This window comes from Cydia pomonella, chromosome 10 (genome assembly GCF_033807575.1).
Source record: "Cydia pomonella isolate Wapato2018A chromosome 10, ilCydPomo1, whole genome shotgun sequence".
In the NCBI taxonomy this organism is placed as follows: domain Eukaryota; kingdom Metazoa; phylum Arthropoda; class Insecta; order Lepidoptera; family Tortricidae; genus Cydia; species Cydia pomonella.
Window position 1 is genome coordinate 14,766,911 of NC_084712.1, and position 19,757 is coordinate 14,786,667.

At 38.2% G+C, this 19,757-nt stretch overlaps 1 protein-coding gene across 2 annotated transcripts; it reads right to left on the reverse strand.

Annotated features, from left to right (window-relative positions):
• Positions 1-1,203: 1,203 nt before the first annotated feature.
• On the reverse strand, positions 1,204-18,848 carry LOC133522226 (protein PHTF2). Of its 2 annotated transcripts, none has more exons than XM_061857481.1 (16): positions 18,708-18,848; positions 18,330-18,400; positions 16,788-16,868; positions 16,272-16,417; positions 15,711-15,916; positions 13,764-13,903; positions 13,060-13,203; positions 12,092-12,674; positions 10,550-10,664; positions 9,726-9,839; positions 8,823-9,001; positions 7,819-7,958; positions 6,900-7,128; positions 6,454-6,549; positions 6,060-6,302; positions 1,204-4,984 (listed from the first exon to the last, which is right to left on the reverse strand). In XM_061857481.1, exons 3-16 carry the CDS (start codon positions 16,805-16,807, stop codon positions 4,835-4,837), a joined length of 2,505 nt encoding a protein of 834 aa, XP_061713465.1. In that variant the 5' UTR covers positions 16,808-16,868; positions 18,330-18,400; positions 18,708-18,848; the 3' UTR covers positions 1,204-4,834. The 2 variants fall into 2 exon arrangements, with proteins under 2 accessions (XP_061713465.1, XP_061713467.1); XM_061857483.1 differs by lacking the exon at positions 10,550-10,664 and adding an exon at positions 11,842-11,878.
• Between the last annotated feature and the right edge of the window lie 909 nt (positions 18,849-19,757).

A 19,757-nucleotide genomic window follows, 5' to 3' on the forward strand; every position in this document is an offset into this window, starting at 1 on the left:
GCCACGCTGCTGCATTGGGTGTGAGTTGCAGCAGGTCTTCTCTAGCTCCGGTGCGTGCAGGGGGCAGCGCAGCGTTCCATTTGTTCTATTGTTTCTCGATGTTCTCGCCACATTCACACAAGGCTAAATCTTTCCATCCCCACATGTTTAAGAAATAATTGCAGCGACCGTAGCCCGTTCTGAGTCTGTAAAGACGGCACCATAATTTTTGGGGAAGATCGAACCCTGGAAGCTGGTGTGTGGGGTCCACGATTCCCGAGCGAGTCTGATTTTACAGCGGCCCATTCATCTTTCCATGCCTCGAGGATGTTGAAGCCCTGGAGTTTCTCGGCAGCAACACATGGAGTGTGAAGGGTTTGGGGACTTCAGTCGCTGAAGTGGTGGGAAACAGAACTCCACATGAATGGGTAATGAGGTAGCGGACTCAATCTTAGCAGTTTCTCGTTTTAGAGCACACTTCCTTCGCAGGTGCGGCGGGACTATTCGATAAACGACTAAGCCATTTAGGCTTAGTCGTTTATCGAATAGACCCAACGATTCGCTTTCCCTTTGAATTACCCCTTCATTTTGCTTAGCTCTAGGAAGGGGTTTCCCTTTCAGATTACCGCCTAATATAAAATTTTATGATACCTGTGCTGTCAATGCGTTAGACTCCAAGTAGGCAGTGGGCGCACTTCGCCCCCCTCACCTTTTGTGCTCTCCAAATCGTCGACAATAGCCCTTATTATCATAACAATAGTGTTCAGTTCATTTTTACTGCTTGCTGCAAACTTTACAGCTTATCTGCTGCTGCAAACTTAATTGACCACTTTATATCGTTGCAATAAGCTTTACGATACGAATCGTCAGTTGATATTACGCACATTTTTGACATTATGTGCCGATATATCCTCGTAAGGCTCACGGTCCTATCTAAAGTACTTATTAAGTTCGATCAAATTTAAATAATTTTCAATCGGAATAGAGCTGCATTTGTTTTGTTTCGCCCAAACCAAAGTCAACTGTAATTCCCATATTGTAAGTAAAAAAATTCAAATTTCGGATTTGTTTCTGGCAAGGGCGTAGCCCGAGAGGGGGAGGGGGGGCAGAGACCGCAGAAAAAATTTGAGCTCTTGCTCCTACCTGCTTACGCCCATGGTTTCTTGTATAGCCTTAGGAGGTTAAAATTGTATATAAATTGGAGATAAATAAAAAAATGGTGAGTAGGTGGATAAAATTTATTCAAATTCGCATTTCATGCATCTTATACTTACTAGATTATCTTGATACTACCTATTTTCAAAAAGTTCTTTATATAGCACATTAATGTGCAGCAACAGATAAAATAATAAGCACCTATGCAGCTATTCTACGATTGTGAAAGATCACTGAGAAATGTTTACATTTGCAACATCACGTTTATGCCAGACAATATTTGGTTCAACCCACGGTTGACCTGTTGCCGTTAGGGCATTATTAATAACATGTGACCGCGGCCGACTAAGCGTCCCACTTTGTCGCTTGCCATAAGGACGCCTTGTCAGGTTATTCGTATAAAGATACAAGCAAATCTCGTCCTTATGGCAAGCGTCAAAGTAGGGCGTTTTGCCGGCCGCGGTCACATATTTTGGTCGTTGTATAACATAGGATACACCATTCATGCCTGACCAGCAAGTACCTGGTCTATGTAGAAGTTCGTTCGTAGCACTCGCACCTAATATGCTCGCGTGTTGTGTCTGATAAAAGCGTGATTGAGCGAGCTAGTCTGGACACATAGGGTAGACGGAGGCGAATCGGATCACAGCCCTACACGTATATATGTTTTCATACGTAAATTATTCGAGTTAAATAGAACTCTTATTCAGTCCTAAAATACGAGAAAACACGTCAGTCATAAAATTATTTGATAGAAAAATAGCGTCGTGCCAGAAAACTGCCACAACACGAATCGAGTCCTTAAACTTGGATTCGGAGAGTTTGGCAAGAATTTGATAATTATTTACTATTTTTGCAAATTGAATCTTGCATGTCAAGCGAAAAGCGATTCCGAGCTCTTTTCTTGACATGCTAGCTACAATTTGTTCCGGAGAATCTCTGGCATAAAATTATCGGACATGATATTCTAACACACCAATTCTTAAAATATCGTCTCAATGGTCAGATATCGGATATAACATATATATCGGATAGGACCTCCCGGAAGTTAGACCTCAAGTTAGATCTACTTATAAAAATAGAATAGCAATATTTAAGTGTGACTTATTATTTAACTACACACAAACTAGGAACAATTCAGAATCTACTGCACTGGCCAAATAACCAACCTAATGAATTTAAATGGTTGCTGTGAATTTGTTGGTATGGCAACCTGATAAAAAGGAATAAGGTAGAAGTACTAATGCTCGACGCTGCACTAGTCACCGACATGGGCACTTTATTTCATGGAAATATAGGTTAAATTTGAACAACGAAGATTTTCCTGTATTCGAATTTAATCCTTGTCCCTTTGACATAAAAGTGCCCATGTTGAATACTAGTGCAGCGTCGAGCACTAGTACTTCTACCTTACACTTCTAAGACACATGATGTTGCATTATTTTTATTTATTCTCTAATAAAAACTGTCTTTTACTTGAACAACTACTCGTATAACCAAAAAAGACGACTACGTTATTAAACTTTAATACATTAATCATAATTGGAAAAGTAGATTTCATGAAATACAAATATCCATGATACTCGTACTTATCATTTCTCACTACCAACTTGTTGCTACAACTGGAATTTTTACCCAGTACGTAGCTATTAAGACAAATCCTTCGACGCAACGATATTTTTCACCCCACATCTGTCCCATCTTAAACCCAGTCCATAAAAATATCACAATTTTCACATTGTAACAAGAATTATTTAAACTACTACTACTAACACACCTACGTACAATTCTACATCTAGGTACTAATTTAAGGAAATGGACATTTTCGCCACGAGTTACCGAGAAAATCAATTGTGCTCCCAAGTTAATATTGGTGATGTTGTCAAGCAAAATATCCATTTTTCCAATATAAGTTACTGACAACCGACAAAGTAGATAGCTTTGACCATGACGTCCATGATCCATACATTTAGATAAATAACGTCTTATGTTTTGACTTTGTTGAGAATCATCCTACTTGATTACAGCATCATTAGATGTTAATCGTACTAGCTAGATAACTAATGGCGGAAAAGCCCCAGTTACAATAATATTTAGCTCAAAAACCTTGATAAACTCAAAATTTGCTATGATAATAAGGCAGAGGTTACACAGGTTTTCGATATCAACACTAACTCAAGTAAACATATATTTAGTGGTAAATTGAGATCAAAACGATAGTGAAATATCAAAGGAAATTTTTCTGCTATTATACGTCTATAAGAAGTTCATTTTTACTTTAGGTATTAGTTTTATTACATATAAAGTAAGTCAGGCTTTCATGATCTTGAAAAACAACTGAGCATCGGTAAAGGTTACATATTGTCAGATGTGTGGAAAAATGGTACAGTTGAAGAAATATTATTTACACCGATGAGTGTTATCGCTCGAAATGGTTACCATAGGCTAATAAAACCAATAACACATATGGATGGCATGTACTTTGCCGACACTGCTCGTTCTTTTGTCTTTTTGTATTCGAAAAAATAAAGTATATGACTAATCGGTGCAAACTATATTTGGTCAACTATATATCTTGTTAGTTAGTAGTGTTAGTACCATGGCATGCATAATCGACAGCAGAAATAGCTACGTGAACAATATAATCATATTGGTATATTATTACCAAGAGAACAAGGCTCTGCTTCTGCTGTAGATAAAATTTTGATAATTGTTCACAATTATTATATATTGATTTTAAACTTAAAAATAATAGGTCACTTACAAGTATTTCTAGTTATAGAGATATTTTCTAAGGCTGCACATTGTTGAACAGCAAAAAAGGGAGGAACACTGAACTATGTGCAACAATTTTGTGCACTATTTTGGCTACAATGCATACACGTTTAATAATAATTATTATTTATAATTAAAATTATAATATTAGCATTTTTAAGTAGACTTTCTAGAAAAAATTGTAAAAATTTACTTTTTTTTCGATAACCTAACAACTTTATTTCGACGAATCACGAGGATTATTGATTGAAACAAAGAAAAGTTTTTCATACAAATTTAGGTGTAAGTTTTGGGACGGCCCATACAAAATGTAGGTATGTCAAAATGCGTCATAAAACTGTAATTTTTTGGAACACTTTTTTCCTTTTTAAATTGATAGTCCTCGTGATTGTGAGTAGAAATAACCCAAAAGTTGATTGGTTTTTCGAAAAAAAGTAAATGGTACACTTTTAAATGAAAATGCCCAGACACAAGGTAATAAAAAAAAATAGGGTATCTTCCACAGATTATACATTTTGGAGTGCCTTTCATGGCATGAAATTGAACTATAACATTTTAAACTTTCGCCTTTTGAACACATTTTAAAAGAACAAAATAAATTCGCGATCGCGGTATTAAATATGTTTTAAAATTAAACTGAATTTCTGTTGTACTAATACCCATTTTCACGCGCGTATTGTTTGTACCTATTATATTTATCGTGTAGGTATCTAAGCAGATCGGCGGCGTGAGTCGTTATAAATGCTCCATTTATGGCTAAGTGATGTCCTTGCTAGACAACATTCAAAAGTCGTTTCATTCGCTTAAAACCTACTACAAAGTTTCATATTGTAACTTACACCATCAACTAGAAACGTAAACAACCTTGATAAGAAAATTACTAGCTGAACAACATGCATTTACAACGGTAAAATATTTAATTATATTATTTGATTTTGATTTTGTGTAGTTTTAACTTGAAGCCTAACATTTCCGACAAGACCCCAGAGAGGGCAGACAGTATGACTACCTTTGTTATAGTGTATAAGTAATGATTGGCACATATTCCAGATATCTTGAATGGCGAATCCAGTTCCTGCAAAGAAAAATCTATCATTAATAAAGATATAGAAACTGTCATCATGTCAGTCAGGTTTGTACCAAGTACAGCAAGCTGCAAAATTGCATGGAATTTTGCAATTTGGTGCACAATGCACAATCTATACACTAACTCTATTAAATAGCAGGGCAGCCCCGCTTGCCCCAATATCTCAGCTCGATAATACGTAGCTAGTTTGTTACAAACAACTGAAAATAAATTTAGAGAAAATTGATTCTTATCTAAGAACAATGCCATTTGATGTTCTACCTTATGTTATCTGTATTAAGGTAGGAAATCTAATATATTAAGCCCATTTAAAATTCAAATTTCAAAGGCCACGAATATAGGAGCCTGCCAAGGTGCGGTGGGACTGTGGCACGAGGTCGATATGTTCTTTCTGCTGTCACAATATGGTTTCTACTGTCGTAATAGTCGGCCATATTAAAGTAATTAAGACACTGCCCAGCCCAATCATGATGCTAGAAAGCAGCTGAGCATATACGGGTGTATAGTATGAATTATCTGAGATGATTTTTTGGTCTCAAACCCTAAGCTATAATAATAATGCTAATGTTAGCTTGAAATGTTACAATGATCTATGTTCAATAACAGGACGTAGTAACCATTCGTAGGCAAGGCTCAATATAGGTTTCTATACATACACATATGTACACAAAAACGATTAAATTATTGATTTTTATAATACCTACTAGTTGATGGAGGGTAGATTTAGTCTTTCTGCACTGCAGTTTGGCAGATAATTACTTTAAGTTACATTGTAATCTCGTTTTTGATTAAAACAAAACAAAAGGCAAAATTTAAATATTTTCATCGGTGAGAAGGATCAATCTCATTTTAGGACAATTTTAGCATTCTACTTATATGGTTTAAATTCCTGTAACAGCATTAGAAGATTCGTTTAGGTAATGTAGTACGACAGGTAAAAATATTGTCGTTCTAAAGTCACAATTAATCGGTCAGACTATCTCATCTCAACATTTGTTCCTCCTCAGCTTTCGGAGGCCAGGGCCTACTAAATACATAAGTTACTCATACTAAAGGACAATACTTTGAGCAAGTCGGCGGCGAGCTTGAGCACGTTGTTGGCGACCGTGAGCTGCTCCTTGCTCTCCGGGCGCTGCTCGATGGCCAGGTGCAGGTTGATCTGCTCCGTCAGTATGGCGGACAGGCAGCCGCGGTACTTGCGGTTCACGTTGCTGCCCAGGGTTAGAAGGCGGAGGAGGTAGATGCCAAGGCAGCTGCTCCAGACGAGAGCTTCAAGAAGCCAGCTTGATTCGAGGGTTATGGAGTCCTGAAATGAAAATAATTTAGTAGTCCGCCCTGAACAGAAAATGATCTCCCTAACTCGTTATGCTCATATTTTAACTTAAATTTTAGCATTGTTTAGTTAAGTTCTGGACCTCTAGTTGACACAAATAATTCGCGCTTATCCTAACCCTTACCCTGAGTAGATGAGCGCTGACGCATGCAAGCAATATTATTGTGAGCATGAAGGCGGCGGACACGATCACGTCCACTGAGCGCTGAGGTCCGCGGCGCTGTCAACAAGGAATAATCAATGAAATATTACACAACGAAAGTATAAAGCAATCCATTCTGTCCGCATTCAGTTATTATTACCTGTACCACGTGACCAGAACGTCGTAAGCGAAGTAAAAATGTATGGCGCTTACGTGTTTAGGTCGCTAGATTCACGCTCTGCTTCTATGGTTTGTTGTCAAAACAACAACAACTCTTGGCGCAAAATACTGTGTATATATATATATATATATATATATATATATATATATATAACAATAATAGGTAAATGTCTATCCGAGTCAATTTATCGGTTCAAGCGCTGGCTAGGGTTAAGGTTATAAGTCTTAGTAAATATTACTAAACATACCCGTAAATATGACCGAGTGGAGAGCCAAGTCTTGATATTCCTCACGGTATTCAGTCTAAAATGTGGCAACTCGCTCTTCCTCGCCCGTCTCGCCGAAGTCAAATGGGAGAAAAGTTTCGCATAGAGAAACCGCTGCTTGAAGGCCCTCTCTGCCACGGCCAATAGGAAAAACACAAGCCCGCTGAGCGCGAAGCGGAGTGCGCATGAAATCATATTCGTCGTTATTTCCCTGGAAATAAGGTCCAATTTTAATTGTACCGTATTGTAAAACAATTCAACTTAACAGTGAGTAATCTGCCAAGTTTTTAAAGGTTAAATAAAGAAAAGTTCATCTTTTTTTACTGCAGGTTAACAATACCTGACAAAAAAAAAACCAGAAAAGGTATAAAATATTAAATTAAAATTAAACATATAACATAATATTACTTTAAACTGCACGTTAATTCGAAATGCAACCTTTTTAATGCCCCAAAAAAAAATGCCTCAATATTTAGTAAAACTAACCGATAATTCCCAGGCTTCAATCAAACTGATACCTTATGTTGTTTGAGAGGTATAAAATTTTATATGTATATTTTTAATCGTACCGACTAATTCATCCACATCTAAAGCATCAAACATTCGAATTAAAGTGAATTTTCAATGATTTACTATGTAGTGGATGACGTACTTAAATAAGTAATAAATAAATATTATAGGACATTATTACACAAATTGAGTAAGTCCCACAGTAAGCTCAATAAGGCTTGTGTTGAGGGTACTTAGACAACGATATATATAATATATAAATATTTATAAATACATAGAAAACACCCATGACTCAGGAACAAATATCCATGCTCATCACACGAATAAATGCCCTTACCAGGATTTGAACCCGGGACCCGGGTTTGAGGCCAAACCGGTCGGTGGTACTTACCATATATTGTCACCAAAAGCACCATTAAATATTGAGATCAGAGATCCCTGACTATAGTTGCAGATCAACGAGGGAATGTAAGTCAGTAGCGACAGCGATTGCAGCTCCTCCTCACTTCTAGTATCTTGTTCTATGGCAACCTGCAAATAAAAACATATCTATTAGCTTTGCCTTTCGTATTTGTTGTCAACATAACGCTTTGTTGATTATGCTTGCGCTGCTATTAACGAACTATACAGCCGCATAACCAAATGAATGAACGCACGAAGTTCGCTCGCCTGCCAATAATAAGGAGCTTGGGGTCCTCTTGGCAAGTAATCCCAATAACGCTTTTAGCTGAAAGCGACTGCCATCTGTCGTTCCAACCCAGAAGAGAAAATAGGCCTTATTAGGATTGTTCGGGGTCTTCACGATGTTTCTCTTCACCGAAAAACGACTGGTAAATATCAAATGATATATCGTACATAAATTCCGAAGAACTCATTGGTACCAGCCGATGCACGAACCGCACTCTCCGAATTAAAAGTCACACACTCTCACCGCTAGGCTACCAGCGCTCTAAGTCAAAAAATACCTTGAAATTTAAATTTAGCTTTGCATTTAGTTCTCTTTGCTGATCCGATATCATGTCGGTCGGAAACGACGGATTAATGAGGGCTATCGTTTTTGTGCTCACCACTTGGCGCCACTGTAGATGGTGGTCCAAAAAAACAGCTCTCAAAATTGTGCTATGCTTACTTAAAAATATTAATACGTTCTAATATATACTAAAGTATTTTAATTTTGCATATATTTTGATTGGCACTTTTTTTAAACCACTAATTCTTTTATTGAACTATATCTAATGTTTACCACGAATAATCAAAAATAGAAAAAAGATTTACCACAATTATGAATAAGGAGTAAAAAATCGCGATAAAAAAAGCTTGTAACCCCAAAAAAATAGTATGCATTTGACATTTTGAAAGACTTCCGTCTACACTAGCGCCCTTGGTAATGGATACCTGGATGAGCCTGGCGGCGGGCGCCACGAGCGCCACGCTGGCGGCCATGAGCAGGCCGGCCCACGCGCAGCCGGCGGCCGCCATGGCGCGCTCGGCCCGCGCCACCACGTACCAGCTGATGTCCACGGCCGACAGCTCTGCGCGCAGCGTCGATCCGCGCTCCCACATGGTGCATTTCACTGACAAATTAACAATATTCTATGATAAACTTAATACATGTCATATACCAAGAAAAAGTGACCAAGGCCTCCAGTGCCCCAGGGCTGGAATCGAACCGGCGTCCTCTGCTATCGCGGCACGTGCCTGAGCCACTCGGCCACCGGGGTCACGGCGGCATTGGTCCAAGTATATGCATTTCTTACTGAAGGCTTACTGCGCCCCTTAGCCATCCCTAAGGTAGAACAGTATGGTTCATACCTTCTAACTGGATCAACTCAGGTAATAGCGAGCTAACCAGAGAGATGGCGCTGCCAAACACAATTTTTTGGAAAATAATTTAATTTGTTCTAATACTAATATTCTATGATATTTACTTTTGACGTGAAAGATAAAGCTATACATTTTTAGACAATTTATTTTCACTTTTAAAGTTTCGGATTGGGAAACTGGAAAACAGGAATCCGTCGAATTAAAAAAATTGTGATCGGGAAGTTCAATATAGTATTTTCCGAATTGAGATCATTTATAGGTAGTTGTGGATATTTATAGAAGGAAATATTTATAGATTTTGGTAACCATGAAGGAAGGAAAAGGCTACGTTCAGGTTTTCTACCTTGTCACAGTGACAATTGTATAAAATCCCTAGCGGATTTAACTGGCTTTAAGTGTCACAGGGTACGAAATGGTACACAAATTGAATCCTCAACTGTGCTTGTAGAATATCACAGTTTTTATAAGACTTACCTGTATCACTAGTAGGGTCAAGCAAAGCGAAGGGGTCCCACGAGCTGTCGGCACAGTGGAACCCCACGTCCGAATGGGCACCCTCCGATTGAGATCCGTAGCTGCTTTCTTCACCTGACAAAAGATTTCGCTCGAGTTTGATAGTCTTCGAATCATGCTGTTGCAATGTTTTGTTATAAACATTGCATCAGCATGATCCGAAAAGTCTTGGTCCGGTAGGTCTTGAAATGGAATAACAATTAAAAACAGAATGGAGAGAAGAATTCTAAATTTAAACCTGACACTTTTATGTCCATAGACGATGTGTTGTTATGTATGTGACCTTTCTACGGTGTGATATTCGATCTATTCGTCGAACGTACATTTTTAGGGTTCCGTAGCCAAATGGCAAAAAACAGAAGCCTTATAGATTCGTCATGTCCGTCTGTCTGTCCGATTATGTCACAGCCACTTTTTTATAATAATTAGCGTGGAAATATAATTTCTACTTTATATATTTTTTTGACTTTGACACAATTTTGGACTAAGTACTACAAGTGCTATGGCTAAATGAGTGCAATATCACAATGAGTCGTTCACCTAATGCGGGCGCCAAATAAGTAAAAAAGGAAGAGGTTGTCAGGAAATCGACATTATTTATAAATGCGCTCGCAACACTGATCGCTGCCATGGCTCCGGCAGCGGCCACATATACATGTATGTGGTTAAAGTAGATATACATACATTGATACATCCATGACATGATTCTTGTTTAATACCATTTATGCCAATTATATACAAAACTGAACTTTCACTAGTAAGTTAATGTAATGGTAAATGCTTACTGTTAGTAGTTTGGCCAACCCAGTCCGACATTGTATGGTGCGACGGCAGTGCGATGGATGGCGCCGACGCCGAGCACTCGCCGTCGGACGACGATGACTGGTAATTATCTAATTTCTACACAAAACGAATGATTGCATTACTACTACCTACCTACAACCTAGTGATACAAATGTATGTTGATTACTGCAGAATAGAAACTATGGTGGTCCTTATTTCGTCGAAGATATATTTTTCTACGGGACACCCGCTTAATGTAAAACCTACCACAAAAAAAATCAATGTAATTTTCAGATTTTTTAAATACATTTGAAAACTATTTTTTTTTTCGATTTATCGTTAGGCGTTGAATCAGGATGTATTCACGTGCAACTTAACATAAAATAACACCGCTGATTATTCAAAATTATTTTATGAATAGTTTAGGAGTTCTAAGGACTCGTATTGATTTAGCGGTGCGTCCATACTTTCCGTTCCTATAATCACAAATAAAAAAATTAACCTTGTTATTATAAGTTAAATTGGATATTAATACACTTTGAATCGTCGTTCCACAATGAAAAATCTAAAAAAAAGCATCTTGTATGGAGGGTCCAAATTTTCAAAATATGATAGTGACTCCTAAAATGTATTTAAAAATTCTGAAAAAAAAAAACATCGGTGTTTTAGTGGTAGATTTTACATTAAGCGGGTGTGTCCTGTAGAAAAATATAACATCGACGAAATAAAGACCACCCCCATGCACCCTAGTAGAAATAGAAACAATACAACAATTTGTTGTTTCGGACTTTATGTACCTACAATCGCTCTTAATTATTATTACACTGATCGCATAACTTTCATTCACTAGGTTGTATTTTAATATGGATATTTTAAAGACTATTATAAATAAAGGACCTGGGTGTTATTATGAATTACTTAATGTTTCAAAAGTTTACGAAATTTATTAAAAAAAAAAACTACCTACATCAGAGTGGGATTTTATTAGTACATATTTGTGTTACAGAGGTAAGCTCTTTTTTTGAAACTTATGAAAATGTAAAGAATGGAAAAATAACTAAATTGGTGTACCAATGTGGTGAACAAATCGTGATGTCAATAAAATACAGGTGGATTCACCATAACAGACACAAATGATTCAAATAAATTAATAAAATGAAAGTGTGACGATGAAAATGTTCGTAACGTAATTATAGGTTGATATTATAGGGTGGCACACGGTGATTATGATTTCTTTTTAATTGTTCATTCCTTTCGAGCCACTCTTCGTGAATTTACCTGTATATATAGCTACCTGGATTCTTAGGCTGAAAATTGATGCCATCTATCGCCTATTATGATAAAAATAAGGATGTTAATATTTTTTCATAAGATAAAGCAAACTTCTCAATTACATATCTCGTTATGAAATCACAAAAAAATCGAAAAAACGTAATCAGATGATTTTTCCCACATATTACAGGCTCCCAGAATCAAATTCAAAGAAATTAAACATCTCATAGGCTGTAAGTACAAAATATTATAATAACAGTGTCGATTCTTACCTTATTTTTCTTCTTAATAGTATATTCTTCGTCGCTACTCTCCCGGGGTATGGTTTCCGCGGCCCACGACTTCTTGAACCGCACCCCAACCCTCTTGCCCTCAGGAGCCGGCACGGAGCCGTCAGACTCCAGACTCTTCTCCGATTTCTCATCATCTTCCTTCTTCAGCCTTTCAAGATTTCTAAGTAGATTAGGAACTGGTTTAATACTTGGTTCGATCACTGGTTTTTGTTCGTTGACTAGTTTTTCCTTTGGTCGGTCGTCGCTGCCGTTGGAGTAATATCCGTTCAGGCTTTCAAAGCCATCGTCACCCTCGGCAAACATAGCTCTCGCTAGGTTCATATGGCCCTGCACATTGAAACTTTCGAGCCTTTTCTTAGTTAATACATTCTTATAAGAGAATGAGGGTTGTGCAACTTCGTCTGGCGGTGGGGTAAATGTGACTATGGGGGTGGAAACGTCAGGTTTTGACCACGCCATGTAATCTTCGTCATCAGAATCTTTGGCTTTCATGGCTTTTTTAACGATGGGCTCCATGTTTTTGATGAGGTTTTCCTTCGTCAATTCTTTGTTTTTACGTTGTCTGTAAGAGAAAACATTTTTCAGCCTGCCATATACTAGTATGATCAACTTTAAGATGTTCAATTTCTTTAACTTTAGACTTTAAATTGTTTACTCGCTCAAATAATGCGCAACTGATGAAGATAGTGAATTTTGGACTTAAGAGGGAGAGTAGTTTAAAGTAGTAAGTTCAGTAATATCTTCAACAACAAAACGAACAATTATATATGACGCGCTCGTAAAACACTACGAATAAGATTTTGCCAGATATTTTTGGGTGCTTCATTGTGACTGTAGACAAAATTTAACCCAAGTTGCTTGGAACTACTAAGAGGACATCCAGTTTATAGGTATAAAATATTCGTTACGGCACGGCAAGGCTATAACATCCAGTAACATTAACATACCTGAGTACCGTGCTGGACACGTCGGGCCGACACTGGCGGCGCCGGTACTTGGGCGGCTTGGCGCTCGGCTTGCTGTGGGTGGACGTGGCGCCGCTCTCTCCTGACCCGCCCGCGCTGCCGCCGTCGCATTCCGAACGCGCTCTCCTATAAAGATATAAAGGTTCTAACTACTGCCAAGTACTAATAACATATCTGCTTCCAAAACAAACGACAAAACACGTCTACAGAAAAAATAGTTTTATCTCTTTACGAAACAACAAGGCTCAATCGTGTTCTGAAGAGTTTGTAGGTACACAAGTAAAATTAGCAAAATTAAGAACGTAAAAATCGATTGCGGACCGTCTCATAAAAGGGTAAAGGAAAAAAATATTAAAGTCTTTTTAACATGGCTTTTGAGGTGTATTTGGAAAATGGCCATCTCACTAGTGCTCAAGATCAGCGAGTGATGCTCAGGGCCATGAGGCCAAGTGCCACCAGCAGTTAGGTGAGATTAGCAGGTACCGCAGATCTGCAAAAATGTGCAAAGGGGAAGCCACCACATATACTAATATTTCATGTGTGAAAGGCAGACTTCAAGTGAAAAAACGTGACCACTTTTAAGCTTCATAGCCAGTTGAATGTACCAAGACATAAGGTTAGCCGTCTGGAAAATCAAATGAACCCGAGTGAATGAGGCCGTATGACAACATAAGTTAGGTTATTACCGGAAATATCGCGGCAACTTCCGGCGGTAGGTGGCGCGCGGGCGGACGCGCGCGAGCTCCATCTCGGTGGTGCTCACGATCTGCGAGTGCACGATGCTCAGGACGACCATGAGGCCCGCCGGCACCATCCAGCAGTTAGGCTGTAAAAAACTTAACACATAAATAATATTAACAGTTATTCTATATATTTTTTTAGATTTGTGTAATGAATAAGTAGTTTTTTTTTGTGTGCTGCTCGTCCTAAGATACAATCTTAAATTTAAAAGAAGTGCAATGTCTCGCGATTTTATGTATTTATTTACCTATTTGTGTCGTATTTGTTAGTGATGCAACGTATCGCCATTTCATACACGAATGATTCCTTTTTCGAATTATCAATAATTTTTAGTTTAATTTTTTTTTTTCTATAATGTACATTTAATAGTCTAGGTTATTTGGAAGTGGGATAGGTTTTTGGTTTTTAAGTCTTAACTAATCTAACAATTATCAGTTTGGTTTTTTTCAATCGAAGTTTTAACAGTTTTCAGTTTTTTTCCCCCTATGTACACCTAATAGCCTATCTTGGTGCCAAATATCAAGTTCCTAGGTCATCTGGAAGTACTAACCTAACCTAACCCGTTTTTGATCCATAAGACTTAAATAATCTAATGATTATCAATATATAATTGTTTTCCATCGAATTAAATAACTGTTTGAACTACGTTTATGCAATTTTGTATTTTAGACAAGCTAAGGGGCTTGAATAAATATGCCAAATTTCATATGTGTAGGTCAAATAGGTTTCATTTCAAGTTGTGAAGGGGTCAAAAGTAGCTCGAAATGGTTCGTGTAATATAATATGACACACGGTTGTTGCGTCACCAGTTCATTTTTCTTTGAACTTGGCTGGACACGCTGTCGCGTGTCTAGATAACTAAAAGGAAACAGGACAAGAGTTGGTGTACGCTTATCGTATATCGGCCCATACCCGTACTAGTCGGTCACTTTATATGGAATACGAAGTTGATTTATTTATTATCAATAAGTATGCTGTCTTTATGGATATCATAATTCACGCATTAACATGGCTATCACGTAAAGAACAATGACATTTAATTGTATGGTATACATGTATTTATATCGATATATATTATTAATAATATCTCATATACTTGTGTTCATGAATGCATAGTTCATTCATGCACACCACTAACTACATAATTTTTTTTTTTTTAATATTTTAAAAGTCCGATTTAGAAAATATGTATATCCAATGCGTAGTGTGCAAGCTGCACGTTGCACAGTGGATCGAAATGACTAAATAATGGACATTCGCATTTTTTTTAAAATACCCTATTTAAAAAAATGCTTTTCGGTTGAAAATGATGTAAGGAATAAATTACTATTTTCTACTGTTTTTAAGTAGGAGAATAATATTGTATAGGTTAGAAAGAGAGATCGGTAACGGTTTTCTTATAATAAGATACCTATGTTTCAGTTTCATACAAGAAAAAACACATTTTATTTCTTTCTGCTTAAAATAAGCCTTAATTTGAAAAAAAAAAAAAAATATATATATATTTTTTTTATTCCTTACATCATTTTCAACCGAAAAGCATTTTTAAAATAGGGTTTTAAAAAAAATGCGAAGTCATTTCGATCCACTGTGCGTTGTTGGCGAGCTGCTCGGTCCATAGCACACTAACGTCTGCTGCACACGCGTCCAGAGAAGGAAGAGGGTCTTACGTCAACAGACTCCATGGGCGCCGTGAAGTACAGCACGACATTGGCGAGCTGCTCGGTCCACATCTCGCTATCGTCTGCTGCACACGCGTCCAGAGAAGGAAGAGGGTCTTACGTCAACAGACTCCATGGGCGCCGTGAAGTACAGCACGACATTGGCGAGCTGCTCGGTCCACATCTCGCTATCGTCTGCTGCACACGCGTCCAGAGAAGGAAGAGTCTTACGTCAACAGAGTCCGTGGGCGCCGTGAAGTACAGCACAATGTTGGCGAGCTGCACTGTCCACAACGCGAGCAGTACGCGCGCGCAGCTCGGCGACGTCTGCTGCGCCCACCATGCATATAACGCCGGTAGGAAGAGAAGCCGTGCGAGTGCGAACCATACTACCCGGCGCATGGATAAAGTCGGCTTTGCTTTGGGGAATGATGAACCTGCGGTAAGCACATTAATATTTGAAAGTTAACAAGACGAAATTATTTATCAAAAATAAAATGTTTTACTTACATGAACACTATGATCATTCATCATCTTCCTCGGGTTCCCATGCGAAGAATAGGCGTAGGCACTAGTTTTTACGAAAACGACTGCCATCTGACATTCCAACCCAGAGGGTAAACTAGGCCTTATTATTATTTTATTAGTCCAGTTGCAAGCTGGGGTTTGAACCCGTGAACTCCGGATTGCAAGTCGCACGCTCTCACTACTAGGCCACCAGCGCTTCTTGCGTTTTAAAGTCTAGGGTACAGTAACCTTATGGCTCTACAAATAAATCTGTGCTGGTGTTACCTCTGACCAGGTCCACGTCAATGAGGTACGAGCGCGAGTGCGAGGAGAAGTCGACGATGCGGCGGCGGTACGTGCCGCGCATCAGCAGCTGCTCCACCATCGTCTCCCATTCTTCCTTGTCGTACGAGCTGATCTTCTTCTGATACCTGTACAATATTATTCTAACAAGTTATGGCTAGGCAATTGTACTTATGCATTATGCATTGCTGGGAATTTTGCTGATTGTGGCTAGAAGTAGGTACAGTCAGCGTCAATTACTTTGTAGCAACCAAAGTAGCCAAATAGTTCGGTACACCATATATTTAGTATGGTGTACCGAACTATTTGGCCACTTTGACTGCTACGAAGTATTTGACGCTGACTGTACATAAGAATCAGAAGTGGAATGTTATATAAAAAATCACTGACTGCCTCATTGGGTTTACTGTCAAGCACAACTAAGCACTAACAATATTTGCTATGTATTAAAGTGTTAACAGAATTCTGTGTAATTTTACAAATTGTCCTGACACTTACCATGCCGCCAGTTGCATCATGATTAGCAGAATGTATGAAGTTTGTTGACGCCAATAATTTAACTTCAGTTAAGTTTGAAAGCTGGAATAAAATAATACAAGTTAACTGCACAATAATTGAATTTAAATTTAGACAAATTATAAATTGATGATATTTTTATAATTATACTCAGGATTCTTAATACACTTAGGCAAAACTCTGTCTGTATCTTTAGGTATTTAAATAAAAGTAAACAAAATCTACCCTCAAATGGCTCCCTGGCAATGAGTGTAGATGGAAACATTACATGATCAAATAATGTAGTTTAAAGTCAGGTTGTTCAGTGACAGATCTGGGCAGTTTTGTATTTGGTTGGTTAATCAATAATGTAAATTCCTAAAGATGCAGAGTATAGGTTCACACACTGTACATTTTTCCCATATACTGTATACTTTGTAAGTTGCCTGTACAAATTTTGCTGTCACCCTGTGAACCTAGCCTTATTAGTGTCTAGCTTGTGGGAATTACATTTAAACAAAATATTTTAATAAAGAAGGTACTTTATTTTGTAACTTCATCAATAGACAAGCGCGCAGATGGCAACGTCTCATGAAGGGCCTCTGTACCAATGGGGTACTGTTATATATTGACATGTGGGTAGATAAGAAGATCTGCGGGGGTACCCCCCCAGTTCGGTTGGAGCTAGCAAGCCAGCACACATATGTAACAGGTACCATAGGTACTACAGGGAACTGGGCTGAATGAACGCAACATGCGATCGACAGCCCGCCTGCTTCCGGCCGGGCGTCCCTACACTACATCTACATCTACATCTACCATAGGACAACAACAACTTCACCAATAAGTAGCCATTGCTTTTAGTTTGAGCACTCGAAAGCATCTGGTCATTTGTAGCCAATGATTGAAAAAAATTTAGAAAAAAAATGAAATTAAATAATGTGATAACATGTTGTGTCCCTGCTGAGACATATTGCCGGTAGCCCAAACAGTGGCAGAGCGGGAAGATGGTCCCTTCTATTTCTATTGGAACCAGATGCACATGCTATCCACCTAGTTTTAAGTGTAAAAATGTGTATAGATTGTAAGTGAATATGGAATAATTGAATACAGAAATAAACTTATTATTATAATGAAATTAAGAAATTTTTTGCAGAGCTTTGTCCACATTGATCTTATTTGAATTCAACAAGCTTTAACTTTGTTCTTTTATTATGTACAGTTAAAAATATAGTTTCTAGTTAATTTTAGGTGACTACAACACTAAAATATTCACCGATTCACTCGTAAGATTTAATTACCTACAAACAGATTCAGTAGCCCATTGTGTGTTACTTACTAGCCTTAAAAGAATGAATTTCCTAGTTTTCATAAAACAGGCTCCAACATGAGAACTAAATTAAATATTTTAACACAGGGCATTCACACAGGCTTATGTAGTAAAAAGCTGTGCCGCTTAATTCCAATGCACACGAAGAGATCGAATCAGATTCGGAAAATAAAACATTATAAAACCATAGTTATTATTACAGAAACATTGCTCACCATTTGGCTTATTGTAATGGCAGTTTATCTGAGAAACTTTCCCACACTCAGCAGCCGGTTTAATGCGATAACTGAAACCGGAAGATTAAAACAATTCATAACATGATTTCACTGGCCCTATCCAGCGGTAAGTGGTTTCGTATATAAGCACTCCGTTGAAATTTAAATGGCATTATAAAAAGTTCAAGGTTATACGCAAAATATCGCGTAAGGTCACATAAAAATAAATTTGCTATAAATATAGCCTGCTCTACAATGTGTATAATAAAATAACCGTTATGTTCGGTCTTTGTGCTTGTATATATGAAATGCTTACGAAAAGCATTTTTTATCACTCATACACTTTCATAGCGATATGTTATTGTAAACGCTATTCACCTGCACTACCCGTATCATTATGGTTTGTTTTACCGCATTGTTATTGCGGTTTATCAACAGTTTCGCAGAAAATATAATACTGCACTCGCGATAAACTTGACAGTACAATACACCTACACAGAGTTGAATCTGACACTGACACTATTTGCTGAACTGAACTGACAAGTGACAGCGAAACTGTCCATGGCGTGTTGACACGTTGACAGGGCGGCTACCGGGAAAATCGAAATTCGTCAATTGCGGGCATTTTTCTCTGTCACTCTAATTACGTCTCACTAAGAGTAAAAGAGAAAGATCCCCGCAATTTGCGAATTTCGGTTTTCGCGGTCGGCCCCCAGTTCCCTGTTACTCATTCCTTTGACGGTGAATACTTTTTTGGCATGATTTTGTTTTTATTTTAGGGCTTATTAAATCCATCCGGCCGTCGGGCACTTGCGATCAGCGGTTTACACTTGCGTGCGCGGCGTGCGAATCAGAACGAGCTGCGAGCCGAGCTACGAGACGCGTATGTAATCCGTGGCTCGTCTCGCGGCTCGGTTTGCCACTCGCCGAACTGGGTACGAGTCTGTATTCTTTGGGTACGAGACTGTATTCTTTGGGTACGAGTCGAAATGGTTCGCGGGGAGGCGCGCTTGCTGTTTACTTTCGCGTTCGCCTTCATTCGGTTGCAAACGGTACAAACCTTATACCGTGCCGGTTGTGTTTAAAACTGGTTTAAAATCTATTAGCTCGCCGAGCTTACGAGCTGTAGCCAAGACATGAGTCGAGCCGCGAGGCGAGCCACGAGCATCCGAATTTCGGTGTTAGCGATACCTAATATGCCTTCTGACCATTCTGATTTTGCAAAAACTTGGCCTTAAGAATGCATTTTTATTTGGCATGAAAACTTAGCGAGTTCCGAATCTATAATTTAGTTAATTACTGTATGGTTACTACATTTTTGTGGCATTTTACACCATTTGATTTTTCAGGCGTTTTTTTTCTTATATCTTTATAATAACAAGTTCAAAAAATTTAAATATAGTTTGGCGAACACAACTTGTCAGTCAT

What these genes read in the sequence shown, in the direction of transcription:
- LOC133522226 (XM_061857481.1), bottom strand. Translation starts at nt 16,807, where the DNA reads ATGATGCAACTGGCGGCATG. An exon ending in CCGCCGCCAGGCTCATCCAG is followed by an intron (nt 7,959 to 8,822) that starts GTATCCATTACC and finishes TTTTATTTGCAG; the next exon opens with GTTGCCATAGAACAAGATAC. An exon ending in TCGCCGCCGACTTGCTCAAA is followed by an intron (nt 4,985 to 6,059) that starts GTATTGTCCTTT and finishes TTTTCTTTGCAG; the next exon opens with GAACTGGATTCGCCATTCAA.